The sequence below is a fragment of the Plectropomus leopardus genome, chromosome 22 (assembly GCF_008729295.1).
Source record: "Plectropomus leopardus isolate mb chromosome 22, YSFRI_Pleo_2.0, whole genome shotgun sequence".
In the NCBI taxonomy this organism is placed as follows: Eukaryota; Metazoa; Chordata; class Actinopteri; order Perciformes; family Serranidae; genus Plectropomus; species Plectropomus leopardus.
In genome coordinates this window covers 52,501-64,579 of record NC_056484.1, presented here as the reverse complement: position 1 = coordinate 64,579, position 12,079 = coordinate 52,501, and the positions used below count along the sequence as shown (strand labels likewise).

The 12,079-nt window shown below is 44.2% G+C and overlaps 1 protein-coding gene across 4 annotated transcripts in view; it reads right to left on the bottom strand.

Annotated features, from left to right (window-relative positions):
* Positions 1-89: 89 nt before the first annotated feature.
* The window catches only part of LOC121961649 (protein-methionine sulfoxide oxidase mical3a-like), a 26,902-nt gene continuing 14,912 nt past the window's right edge, over positions 90-12,079 (bottom strand). The window contains exons 19-32 of one of the 4 annotated variants that reach the window (XM_042511708.1): positions 11,832-11,918; positions 10,316-10,499; positions 7,817-7,920; positions 7,198-7,279; positions 6,818-7,049; positions 5,668-5,867; positions 4,985-5,050; positions 4,297-4,776; positions 3,691-3,761; positions 2,235-2,480; positions 1,643-1,736; positions 1,337-1,387; positions 633-732; positions 90-487 (exon numbers count right to left, since the gene is read on the bottom strand). In XM_042511708.1, coding sequence (XP_042367642.1) covers positions 250-487; positions 633-732; positions 1,337-1,387; positions 1,643-1,736; positions 2,235-2,480; positions 3,691-3,761; positions 4,297-4,776; positions 4,985-5,050; positions 5,668-5,867; positions 6,818-7,049; positions 7,198-7,279; positions 7,817-7,920; positions 10,316-10,499; positions 11,832-11,918 — 2,235 coding nt within the window. In that variant the 3' untranslated portion in view covers positions 90-249. Of the gene's footprint in view, positions 488-632; positions 733-1,167; positions 1,197-1,308; positions 1,388-1,642; positions 1,737-2,234; positions 2,481-3,690; positions 3,762-4,296; positions 4,777-4,984; positions 5,051-5,667; positions 5,868-6,817; positions 7,109-7,197; positions 7,280-7,816; positions 7,921-10,315; positions 10,500-11,831; positions 11,919-12,079 lie in introns of those variants that run through there. The other 3 variants (XM_042511707.1, XM_042511709.1, XM_042511710.1) reach the window with 3 other exon arrangements.

Sequence of the window (12,079 nt, the reverse complement as noted above, 5' to 3'; positions counted from 1 at the left end):
CATCTCTCTCACCTGACACTGAAGCTCTGTGAAGCACACAGCATCTCCCTCCCCTGAAATATTACAGATCACTGAGCGTTGGAGGTTGCAGGAGGAAGTAAGAAAACACTTCATCATCATTCTTGTGGTTTGTTGTTTACAGCACTGACTGTCATAAAGTGGTGTGACTTTCAGAGCTCTCTGAGGAGATAAAGTAGATCCTGTACAATCAGATTTATGTCCCCGCTGTCACATAAACTGAAATCAGTTTTAACGCGTTTTATCATTTGCTCCGATGGACTGATCACAGACCCACAAAGGCTGAGCGGTCTGCTGACTCGGGGACGATGCTGAGCGGACGCCCCACTGATGGTTTTTGTACCAAATGTTTTTATAAAGAGGAAGTGATGATGTGTTTGATGATGCGATGTTACCGTCCACAGCCATCCGCTCTCTGAGCTCCTGCTGCAGCCGACTCTGACGGTCCTCCAACTCCAACTCCCGAGCACTGAAACACAGCAGAGGCCAGAGTCTGAAACCGGGACCCACACAGTCCTGATCCACCATGATCCACCTGAACCTGCTGAGTGGGCCACATCCAGGAGGGTCTGACAGACCTGAAACTACAGCTGACTCGAGGCTCAGATACTCACAATATCATGAGTTCAGACTCATATCGGATCAGAGAGTTCTTCTGCTGGACCAACTGGAACCACTGCTGCATCAGAGCCGGATTATCCAGTTTACCCAGTCCTGCAGAGAGGGACGTGGTTTAAAGGGACAGTTCACCCAGAACACAAACCAGTCAAACACTCAGAAAAATAAACTGTCTGATATGTTTTCATGCCAAACACCCATGCAGGTGTGTGCTTATGTAAACAGGAAGCAGGTAGCTGCTCTGTGGTCAGTTTCTCAGGGGGTTAAAAGTAAGAAGCAGATTTGTGCTGTCACTGAAAGGATGAGGAGGTGAAGGTGACAGGAAACTGAAAAAAAACTGTAAAAATGGCAACATGTCAGAGCATCAGCGGGCACTTCATCCGCCACCGAGGGAAGCTGTGGTGACAAGAACGGAGAAACCACTTGGGACGGATGACACCACCAAAGGTTCGTAGACCTCACTGTCACGTTTGACTGATGGGAGCCAATCGGGAGGTGAACGAAGGCAACTGCGTCTCCTTTTCCTGAAGTCCCCGTTTCCTGAAGTCCGGATTCAAACACTATGACACGGCCGCAGAGTTTCAAACCAGAACAGGTGATCAGCGTCTTCAGAGGCTGCCACTACGAAGGCTCCAAAACAGTCAAACTGCTGTTGGACTGAAACTTTCTCACCTCAAACAGAGTCCGAAGCCGAACTCACCTTCCAGGTGAAGCTCGACGTCCAGCCCGTCGCTCGACTCGCCCCAAAAATCTGACAGAAACAAAAAAAACACAAACAGGATTCACAAACATCTCAACTTCAGCACCTACATACACCCAAAAAAACCTTAATGAGAAAAAAACAAAAACAAAACAAAACAAACAGTAGAAACCTCAGGATGATCAACTCAGAGGATCCCTCTTCAGGACGGACAAATGTGCAACAGACGGGCTTAGAGGTCGGTCTGTGTGGGGGTTTGTGTGTGTGTGTGTGTGTGTGTGTGTGTGTGTGTGTGTGTGTGTGTACCTGCTTCTCCTCTCAGAGCTTTCTCCACCACCACTCCTGTCTCCTCCAGCTGTCTCTGTCTCTCCTCCACCTGCTGCAGCTGTCTCTGGATCATCTGGACAAAAACCACACAAACACAAAACTGACACATGGCAGATCAGGACAAATCCTGCACAGTCTGATTTTAAAATACACCAAATCCACTGCAGCCAATCCTCTGAACCAGCCCCAAAGAGCCCACCTGAGACCAGACTGAGACCACCTGAAAGGACCATCCTCAGTCTGCCTGCCTCAGGCCTGGACTTTAACCCTGACTGTCTCTGTCCTAAAACTGACCTGGTCTTTCAACCTGACCGTCTCTGTCCTCACATGAACCTGGTCTTTAAACCTGGCTGTCTCTGTCGTCAGGCCTACTTGATCTTTAACCCTGACCGTCTCTGTCCTCAGGTGGACCTGGTCTTTGACCCTGACCGTCTCTGTCCTTAGGCAGACTTGGTCTTTGACCGTGACCGTCTCTGTCCTCAGGCGGACCTAGTTTTTGACCCTGACCATCTCTGTTCTAAAGCAGACTTAGGCTTTGACCCTGACTGTCTCTGTCCTCAGGTGGACTCACCTGGGCTTTGTGGAGCCTCTTTAGCTGTTCCTGTTTGGCTTTTCTTCGAGCAGCTCTCTGAACTCGGCGAGTGATTTTGGCATCCAGGTCTTCGTCTTCGTCCTCTTGTCCCCTCTGGAACATGGTCTCCATCACACTTAGACTGGACGGCTCCTTGGCTTGGACCAGGACCCCAACCACCTCAGTGGCACAGGAGGACCGTCCATCCGAGTCCTGCAAAGGGACTCTGTCCTTTCGAGAGCGTCTCTGGAACAACAGGTACAGCAGTTTATAGGGAGTCGACGAGAGACCACCAGAGACAGGACAGGAAAGGACAGGACTGGACTTGAGACAGACGATGTCATAGATCTGTACCTTTATGGCGTAAGCTCGTTTAAAAGCCAGGGCATGAGGGACGTACGCTGGCTGAGACACGAAGCACAAAAACAAACAGGACACAGAGGACACTTTAAAGGACATCAAGTCTCAGCTAAAACTGGACTGAACATGTCCTCAAGGACACGGCCGATCCAGTCTCGAGTCAGGTGTAATGAGTCGTGTCTCCAGTAAATCAGTTGAGTCAGCTGAAGTCTTTCATGTCTCCGAGTGCTGGACATTAAATTTAAGGGCATTTCAACATTTCGCTTTCAAATCTTTTTATCAGCAACTTCCTTCAAACCAGAAACACCCAACCTGCTTCACCTGGCAGCCTCTTTTACTGAATGACAGGGGTCAGGGGTCACAGCAGCCCCACGTTTCTACAATATTGGGGCATTTATGGCAATATGGGACATTTCTAGTATTTTAGGACATTAGGGTTTTTGCTAGGACCTCTGTCAGGGGGGTTGGGGGGTCTATTTTGATGCTGTTTTCTGCACTCTGGCACCTTATGGACACTAAAAAGACAAAAACAATTCACAGTGTCAATCACTTTATTCTATTGTCAATTAGAAAATGGTTGGGTTGCCAGATTTGGCCCGCGGGCCGTAGGTTGACTGTCACTGGTTTAAATCTTCTGTGGTTGGTAGAAACGGTCACATTCAGTCTCCATTTGGCTAAAATCAGACTCATCACAGAAAAACACCACAGCCTACATCCTAAAACACAGACGCTCTACAGATCAGCTGGTACCTCCTGCTCCTCCTCCTGCTCCTCTTTTATCACCACTCTCTGAATTTCAGACGTCAGGTCAAACAAGTCCAAACGCAGCTACAAACATCAGAGCAGGGCGGTTAATGTGAGGCGTCCGATCCCTGAATGCAGCACGCTAAACTGATTCTGAGCAGACACAGCAGGGGGCGGGGTCACCTGGTGCTGAGCTGGGTTCAAAGCTCTGCTGGGATCATGAATCATGTGACATGTGGCATCCCTCAGGGTTTGATTCTTGGGCCACTCTTATTCTAACGTCGATCTCTATGCAGACGAAACCCTGATTTACTGACTGAAGACTGTGTGTGTGTGTGTGTGTGTGTCTTACGTTGTTGGCTGGTGTCAGTGAACATCTCTGCAGCAGAGCCGTTGAGTCCAGGTCCGACTCTTCTGTCACATCTGCACACAGGAAGTATCGTTATGATATCATCGCGTTCAAGTACAGATTCATAAACACGCGGACGTTATGCCGCTGACTGCCAGGCCGTCCGTCAGCAGAGCCGCCAGAATACAGAAACTCTGGGAGGCATAAGAGGATTTTTAAAGGAAACATTTTGATAGTTTTTATTTTGGCGATTTTTGAAGTAAACATTACGGTCATTTTTATTTTATTTAAAAAACTTTGGTGAATTTTTAAGGAAACACTACTTTAACTTTTCTTTAAAAATGACAACAATAAGCCGTTTATCAGCCAGAAACTGTAGGAACACAAATCATTGTTTTCAATATTTAAATTTCAGAGGGTCCTTGAACACATGTGTCATTGTACAGGTGTGTGAAACTAAATTCCAGGACTTTTCCAAAACTTTCAGGGTATATTCAGTTTTCTAAAACTTTTCCAGGGCTGGAAACTGCTATTTCTAAATTCCATGACTTCCATGGCCACGCTGCTGACACGCTCAGCAGTCAGTGTACACCTGTAAGACATCATCACCTGCAGCTGTGCTCTGATTGGCTGGAGGTAAGGTCCCGCCCCTCATCTTCTTCTTCTTCTGCTTCCTGTTTCCAGAGAACACGGTCCTCCACAGCGTTCTGGCCCCGCCCCCATCCACCTGTCCAGGGGGCGGAGCCTCTCTCAGCGTCTTCAGCTGCAGGCAGGGAGGGAGGCTGTGCACTCCTCCTGCTGTCCCCCTCCTCTCTGACCCCACGCCCTCCTCATCTGGCCCCACCCCTCGGCCCTGCAAGGGGAGGGGCTTCTCCAGCACCACATCATCCAACAAGCCAAGCCCTCTCTGAGTTTCCTTGACAACTACAGGTGTGAGCAGAGTGGGCGGGGCTTCGGAGTCGGTGTTGAAGGAGGCGGTGGAGGGTGTGCTGGCGGTGAGCGGAGCCTCAGCTGTAGGTGAGGAGATGGAGTCACAGGGGGTGATGTCACTTCCTGCTGCAGACGGGACAAACAGAGAAAAGTCCTCACCTGTGGGGGAGGAGGGGGAGAAATGAATCACAATAATAGACTGACAGAGATGATGTCACATGTCAGTGATAATGTCACATGTCAGTGATGATGTCAGGTGACAGTGATGATGTCAGGTGACAGTGATGATGTCAGGTGAGCGAGCGTCGGTCTGTGTGTTCGTGCAGATAAACTGGATGTTTTCTAAATAAGGTTGGTTTGTTTGTACCTGTTTCCTCCAACAGGAGCCACAGACCAGACTGACGCTCCGCCTCCCATGGATTGTACTCCCCCTCTACACAACAACACAACATATACACAACATACACACATACACAACATATACACAATACATACAACAACAGACACACAATAACATACATACAACAACATACACACAACACATACAACAACATACACACAATAACATACACACATACACAACATATACACAACAACACGCACACAACACATACAACAACATACACACAATAACACACACATACACAACATATACACAACAACACACACACAACACATACAACAACATACACACAATAACATACACACATACACAACAACACGCACACAACACATACAACAACATACACACAATAACATACACACATACACAACATATACACAACAACACGCACACAACACATACAACAACATACACACAATAGGTAGGAACAATAGGTAACAACACATGAAATGCACGTCAGATACACAACATCACAGGCCAGACTCCACCTCTCACTACCCCTCTACACAACACAACATATACACAACACACACACACACACACACACACACACACACACACACACACACACACACACACACAGAGGCTTCCAGAGTCCATCAGAGTTTTAATCTACAGACTGAACAGAGAAACTCAGACAGACTCACCGTCACTCGACTCCAGCTCACTGCCACCAAACTCCTCTTCATCATCACTTTCGTCCTCCTGGTCCTCCTGGTCCTCCTGGTCCTCCAGGAGGAAGTCCTGCTGCAGAGTTTCCCTCCATGACGCTTTGGCCTCCTCTGAAGTCACACGATGTCGACAGCTGCCTCCCTGCTCCTCCTGCTCCTCCTGCTCCTCCTCTGAACTGTAATCAGACACATGTTCAGTCCACAGACTGTAAATAAAGTAATTGAAAAAAAAACAGCTGTAAAATAACTTTATCTGTATCAGGGGTTCATGCTTCAGACTGAGAGGATGATCTACGGAGGATCAACACAATTATACTTTATAGTCAAAATAATGAAATATTAAGTTATTCTTTTGATTAGTTTTCAATCATTCTGATACAAAGACTCATAATATTTACACAAAAAGCCATAAAAGGAATTTTAAAAACTGAAAAAAAAAAATAAATAATATAAACTGGATTTAAAGTGATTTCTATTTAAAACTCTTCCTCAAATCTTGATGTAAAAGTCAAAATTTTTGATGTTGTGTCTCAAAATCATAATATCCACATAAAAACCCACAATATTGAAAGAAGTGGAAAAACAAACAAAATAAGAACAAAGTTGAATTAAAAAGTCAAAATTTGCATTTACTCATAAATTAAATTTAAAAGTGATTTCCAATTTAAACTCCTAATCTTGATTTGAGTCAGAATTTTGACAAACGTAGTTGATTTGTGTATTCCATTTAATCCTAATGTAAAAAAGACAAAATGTTGATTTAAAAAATCACAATGTCAATTTACAGGTTACAATTTAAAAGTAACAGTGTTTCATTTACAAGTAATACCTGTAATGTAAAAAGTCCAAACTTCACTTAAAACCTGTTAAATGTAGTTTTTACTAAAAAGCTGTAATTCTGACTTTAATTTGTAAATCAATTCGGACTTTTAGTTGATATAAGTAAATATAATTTAAATCATACTTATGACTAAAAATTCCAGATTAACAAATTTAACTTAAAATCTTAAACTGTGACATGAGGAGTCACATGACAGGAGTGTCTGTTTTTTTTTTAAAATATTTCTAACAGTTCATGTATTTTTATTTTTTCTTGGCATTAATGAGCTTCCACGGAGACTCAGACCTGGATCTGGTTCTGTGGTGGACTCTCTCGTCCACGCTCAGGTTGAACCAGTTCAGCGTCTCTTCAGAGACCTCCTCCAGCTCCTCCTCCAGCTCCTCCTCCGGCTCCTCCTCCGGCTCCTCCTCCGGCTCCTCCTCCAGCTCCTCCACCGGCTCCTCCATAAGCTCCGCCTCCCCCCGGGTGGAGCTGCGGCGCTCGATCCCCTCGGGCGCCACCACCATCACAGAAACAGCTGCCAACACACAACCGCAGCCACACACACACACAGACACACACACAAACACACACACACTAAAGCCCACAGTGATCCCAGTTTAAGGAGCGCGCTCAGTGTGGACATGTATGACACTGAAAGCATGACGCAGGACACACGGACTCACCTGAGGAGCGCCGCCGCCCAGCAGACACCAGAGAGTCTGCAAAGGACGCCGTCGCTGAGCCCAGAGACGAGCCCAGAGACCCCTGTGGACAACACAAACAAACTTATCAATCAATACAAGTTATTGATCAGATTTGATCTAAATCTGAACCCAGAGATGCCTGTGGACAAAACAAACACAGCAATCTATGACAAGTTATTGATTATTTTATATCTAAAACTGAGCTCAAAGACGCCTGCGGAGACAACAGACACACACCGATCAATTATTACTACAAGTTACTGATCAGAACCTGAGACGACAACAAACACACTCATCAATCACAAGTTACTGATCAGAACCTGAGACGACAACAAGTTATGGTTTATTTAAATCTAACACTGAGCCCAGAGACGCCTGAGGGGAAAACAAACACACCCTACCTGACTGCTTCTGATCAAACGCTACAGAAAGTTATTGATCATTTCAAATATGAAGCTGAAATTACAAATGAAATCCAGATTAATGTCAAATTTTTGAAAACTAAAGTTTCTCCAGTTTTTCTTGCTTAAAAACACTGAAACATTCTCGTACGTGTTTTGATATGAAATTCATTTCGAAAATCTGGATGTTTACTTACGATCGAGGTGCGGTGCGAGGCAGCTCTGTCGGACGCCGTCGACCTCCTTGTGGCGGCGAGAGCGTTCAGGCGAGCGTCGAAGTGCTGCAGACAGTAGAACCTCCCTGAAACACCAGGACACATGAGTGTGTGTGTGAGTGTGAAGTGTGTGAAAGTTTTTATAGCAGCATTCACACGGCGTCCCGCCTCACACTTCAAACTGCCGTCATGTGACCGCTGCGCTCTGATTGGCTGCTGAGAGCAGTTTTTATCCGACAAAAAGATCTACATTTCCTCGAGCTCGGACTCACAACAACAGCTTTGTGTATGTGTGTGTGTGTATTTAGTGTGTATAACAGACACACAGATGCAGCAGCGGCGAGGCTCGAGGCTCCAACTGTTCACACAGACGATAGGTCACGTGACAGCAGCATGAGGTCAGCGAACGGCGAGCAGCAGATCAGCATGAAACCAGAATGACCTGGAACAGCTCGTATCAGCCGAACGATTATCTGATCCACTCTAACAGCTGATCAATCAATCAATCAATCAATCAATGGGCTAACAGATCCACAGACAGGGAGTCAGACAAACATGTTGTTTGAGTCTGAACGTTTAATGAATCAATAAAAAATTAAAATACAGAATCAATATTTTAATGAAAACAATATTCAAAATATGATTCAGTGCTCATCAGTTAACTAGTTAACATTATCTGGTAAACTTCATCATATTAACAGGATAAAGTTAGCAAGACAATATTTACCACATAGAGTTCCCCTGATTATGTTAACCAGATAGAGTTAACCTGATTATGTTAACCAGATAGAGTTAACCTGATTATGTTAACCAGATAGAGTTAACCTGATTATGTTAACCAGATAGAGTTAACCTGATTATGTAACTGGATAATTTTAACTATATATTAACTAGATGATATAACCGAAATAGTTAACCTGATAACCAGATAAGTTAACTTTATCTAGTTAACATCATATTTTATTTTTTTTTATAGTTAACAACATCATGTTAACTAGATAAAGGAAGCTAGACAATGTTAACAAGATAGAATTGACCAAATACTTTTAATTAGATCATTTTAACTATATAACTTTATCCAAATAATGTTATGTAGTTAACTTTATCTGGTTAACATCGTATAGCTAACATTATCTGGTTAACATTGTCTCATTAACACTATCTTGTATACATTATATATTTAACAATATCTGGTTTACATTATGTAGTAAACATTACCTGGTTGACACTACAGAGTTAACATTATCTAGTCAACATTTTGTGATTAACTTTTTGTAGTTAACACTGTCTAGTTAACATTATCTGGTTAACATTATGGGGTAAAGGTTATCTGGTTAACATTATATTGTTAACACTTTATGGTTAACATTATATAGTAAACAGTATGTGGTTAACGGTATCTAGTTAACAGCATGTGGTTAACCCTATCTAGTCAGCACTTTGTGTTTAACAGTATGTAGTTAACAGTATGTGGCTGTTACCACCTGGTCAACAGTATCTAGTGTACATCTTAATCAGGTGACCTGGTTGATGTCTCTGCTGATACACTCATGACGGTTTCATGTGGAAACTCTTCATCTCTCAGATTAATTATTTTTATTCAGAGCAAAACATCCAAATGTGGAGCTGCACAGGTTAATATTAACACGGCGTATGGTGCACACGATGAGGAGTTAAGTACAGGAGCTGTTAGGGTTCTTTATTTCTCAAAGTTTTATTTATTTATTTCTTAAAGTCTCTATAAAGAGACACAGATGGATATTAACACATTGTCTGGTAAACACAGTGGAGCTGTTCTTTATTTCTCTATGTCAGAGAGGAGGGTTAAACGTTATTTAAAGTCTCGATAAAGCGACACAGATGAGAAGATAAAGAGTCTTTATGTGACTGCATGTATAAACAGAGTCATGAGTTTACGGGGGCCTCAGGCTGCAAACGTAAAGAAATAAAGACCAACAGACTTCTCATCGAGAACAGATTCAGCTGTGGAGGTCAAACTGGTGATCAGGAGAACCTGCTCAGTCTGCAGCCAGTGATCCAGATCCAAGAACACATCTAATTTGATTCTGCTGCTTTCTTCAGTTACGGTGTGATGAGTTTTTTAATGTGCAGCTGAACGCCAACACGGTAAACTCAACCACAGAGGAAAGAAAACTGTGGACTCACAGAGTTACTGGTTTCTACATGTTTCCACAGGTGTAAAGACAAAGTTCAACTGGTTTTAAAGTGGTTTTAGAGAAGATTGCAGTGCTGGTTTCTGCCGGTTTCTCCTCTTGTAAAGTGAAGGTTAAACTGGTTTAAAGTGGTTTGAAGGAGGCTCCCAGTGTTTTCTGCTTTCTACTGGTCTGTACTGGTATGCAGTGGAAGTTAAACTGGTATTAGAGAGGCTCACATTGGTGCTGGTCTAAACTGGTCTCTAATTGTTTCTGTTGGTCTGTACTGGTATGCAGTGGAAGTTAAACTGGTTTTAGAGAGGCTCACGTTGGTGCTGGTCGAAGGCGTAGGCAGCCAGTCTCAGCGTGCAGCTGCAGTGGGAACACTGGAAACAGCTGCGATGGAAGAACAGACTCTCTGCACTCAGACGCTCCATCAGATACACTCGCTGCTGACAGAAGAAACACACCGCACTGCTGCCGCCGCCACCGCCACCACCGCCACCGCCCGCCTGCAGACACACAGAGACAGGGACAGGTCAGATAGAGAGGCAGGCAGAGAGACAGAGACAGCAGTTGTGTCCAGCAGCGTGAGTCTGCAGGCTGCTGATGGATCAATAGGAGCATTGATGACAGTCTTTTCTTGACCGGCTCGTTGATCAGATGATGCAGAGCTTCAGGAAGCAGACCGAGCCGCAGGACAGAAAGACTGAGACTCTATATTCAGTCTAAAGGGACGTCTTAAAGAGACACATACGTCTCACATGATGGAGCTGTCAGTCCACACTTAACCCTTTGAAACCTGCAGCCACAGAAGTTTTCCTGTTCTCTCTCAGACGCCTTTCACACATTTTTAACTTTTAAAACCCCCAAAAAACGGTAAAATTTCTGTCAAAAACAGATAAAAAGGCAAAAAGCAACTTGGACTGAAACCTGCCTGTCTGTTGTCTCAAACTGTCTCTGTGTTTAGAGTGAGACTTCGTGTCTCAGGGAGATTACCTGTATAAATAAAGGTTCAATAATTTAAATACACAGATCGCATAAAATTTGTAGAATTAGCAAGGGAAAAGTACATTTGTAATGATCGTAATTACATATTCAAAATTATGTTTCAAAATTTTCATAATTTGAAAAGCTGGAGAGAATCCATGCAGATGTGGGGAGAACATGCAAACTCTGCAGAGAAGGGCCCTGCCCATGGACTGAACCCTGCTCCAACTGGGTTTTGAACCTGGGACCCTCTTGCTGTAAGGCAACAGTGCTAACCACAACGCCACTGTGCCACCCTCTTCTCTAGATCATTTTCTTCTTTTTTTTTTTCACTTTTTATTTATTTATTTGTATATATTTATTTTTAAACTGACATTCAGGTGATTTTCTTGGACTTTTCACTATTTTTTTTATTTTGTTAATCTTTGGGTCATTTTTCTTTACCGTCTCATTGTCGCCTTCCAGAAAGAAATCAAACCGACGTGCTCAGATTTCAGAGGGTTAAACTCTGTTTTGCTGCGTCCACAGCAGGACATCGTTTAGCTTCTGTGCCGCTGTAGAGGGACTGTTCTTCATTTATCAGAGGGGGGTGTGTGACTGTTTTCTTTAAAATAAATATAATGTTGGACCTTTTCCAGCTGTCCCTCCTCACGGTGGACATTTTTAATTTCGGACCCGTTGTGCAGCCCCTCCCCCTTCATAAATAACTAACAGTCCCTAAACACAGAGGGAGGCCGGCGCAGCGACTCTGCTCACGCTCACAACGCTGAGTCCAGGTAAAGTCTGACTGTCTGTCCAATGTGTCTCCACAGACAGGTCAGCACAGGTGCCCAGGATGCATTATGTCTCCGTACCTGCTCGTCCCCGCTGAGGACAGACTGAGACCTGATCTTCTCTCTGAACCTGAAACTCATCTGCTCCTGCTGGAGAGTCCTCTTCCTCTGATGGAGACACAGCGAGAGAGACACACAGGGGGACAGACAGAGAGGACCGACAAACACACACACACAGGGGGACAGACAGAGAGAGACAGAGAGGACAGATCAAGAGAGAGACAGATCAAGAGAGAGACGGATCAAGAGAGAGACAGAGAGGACAGATG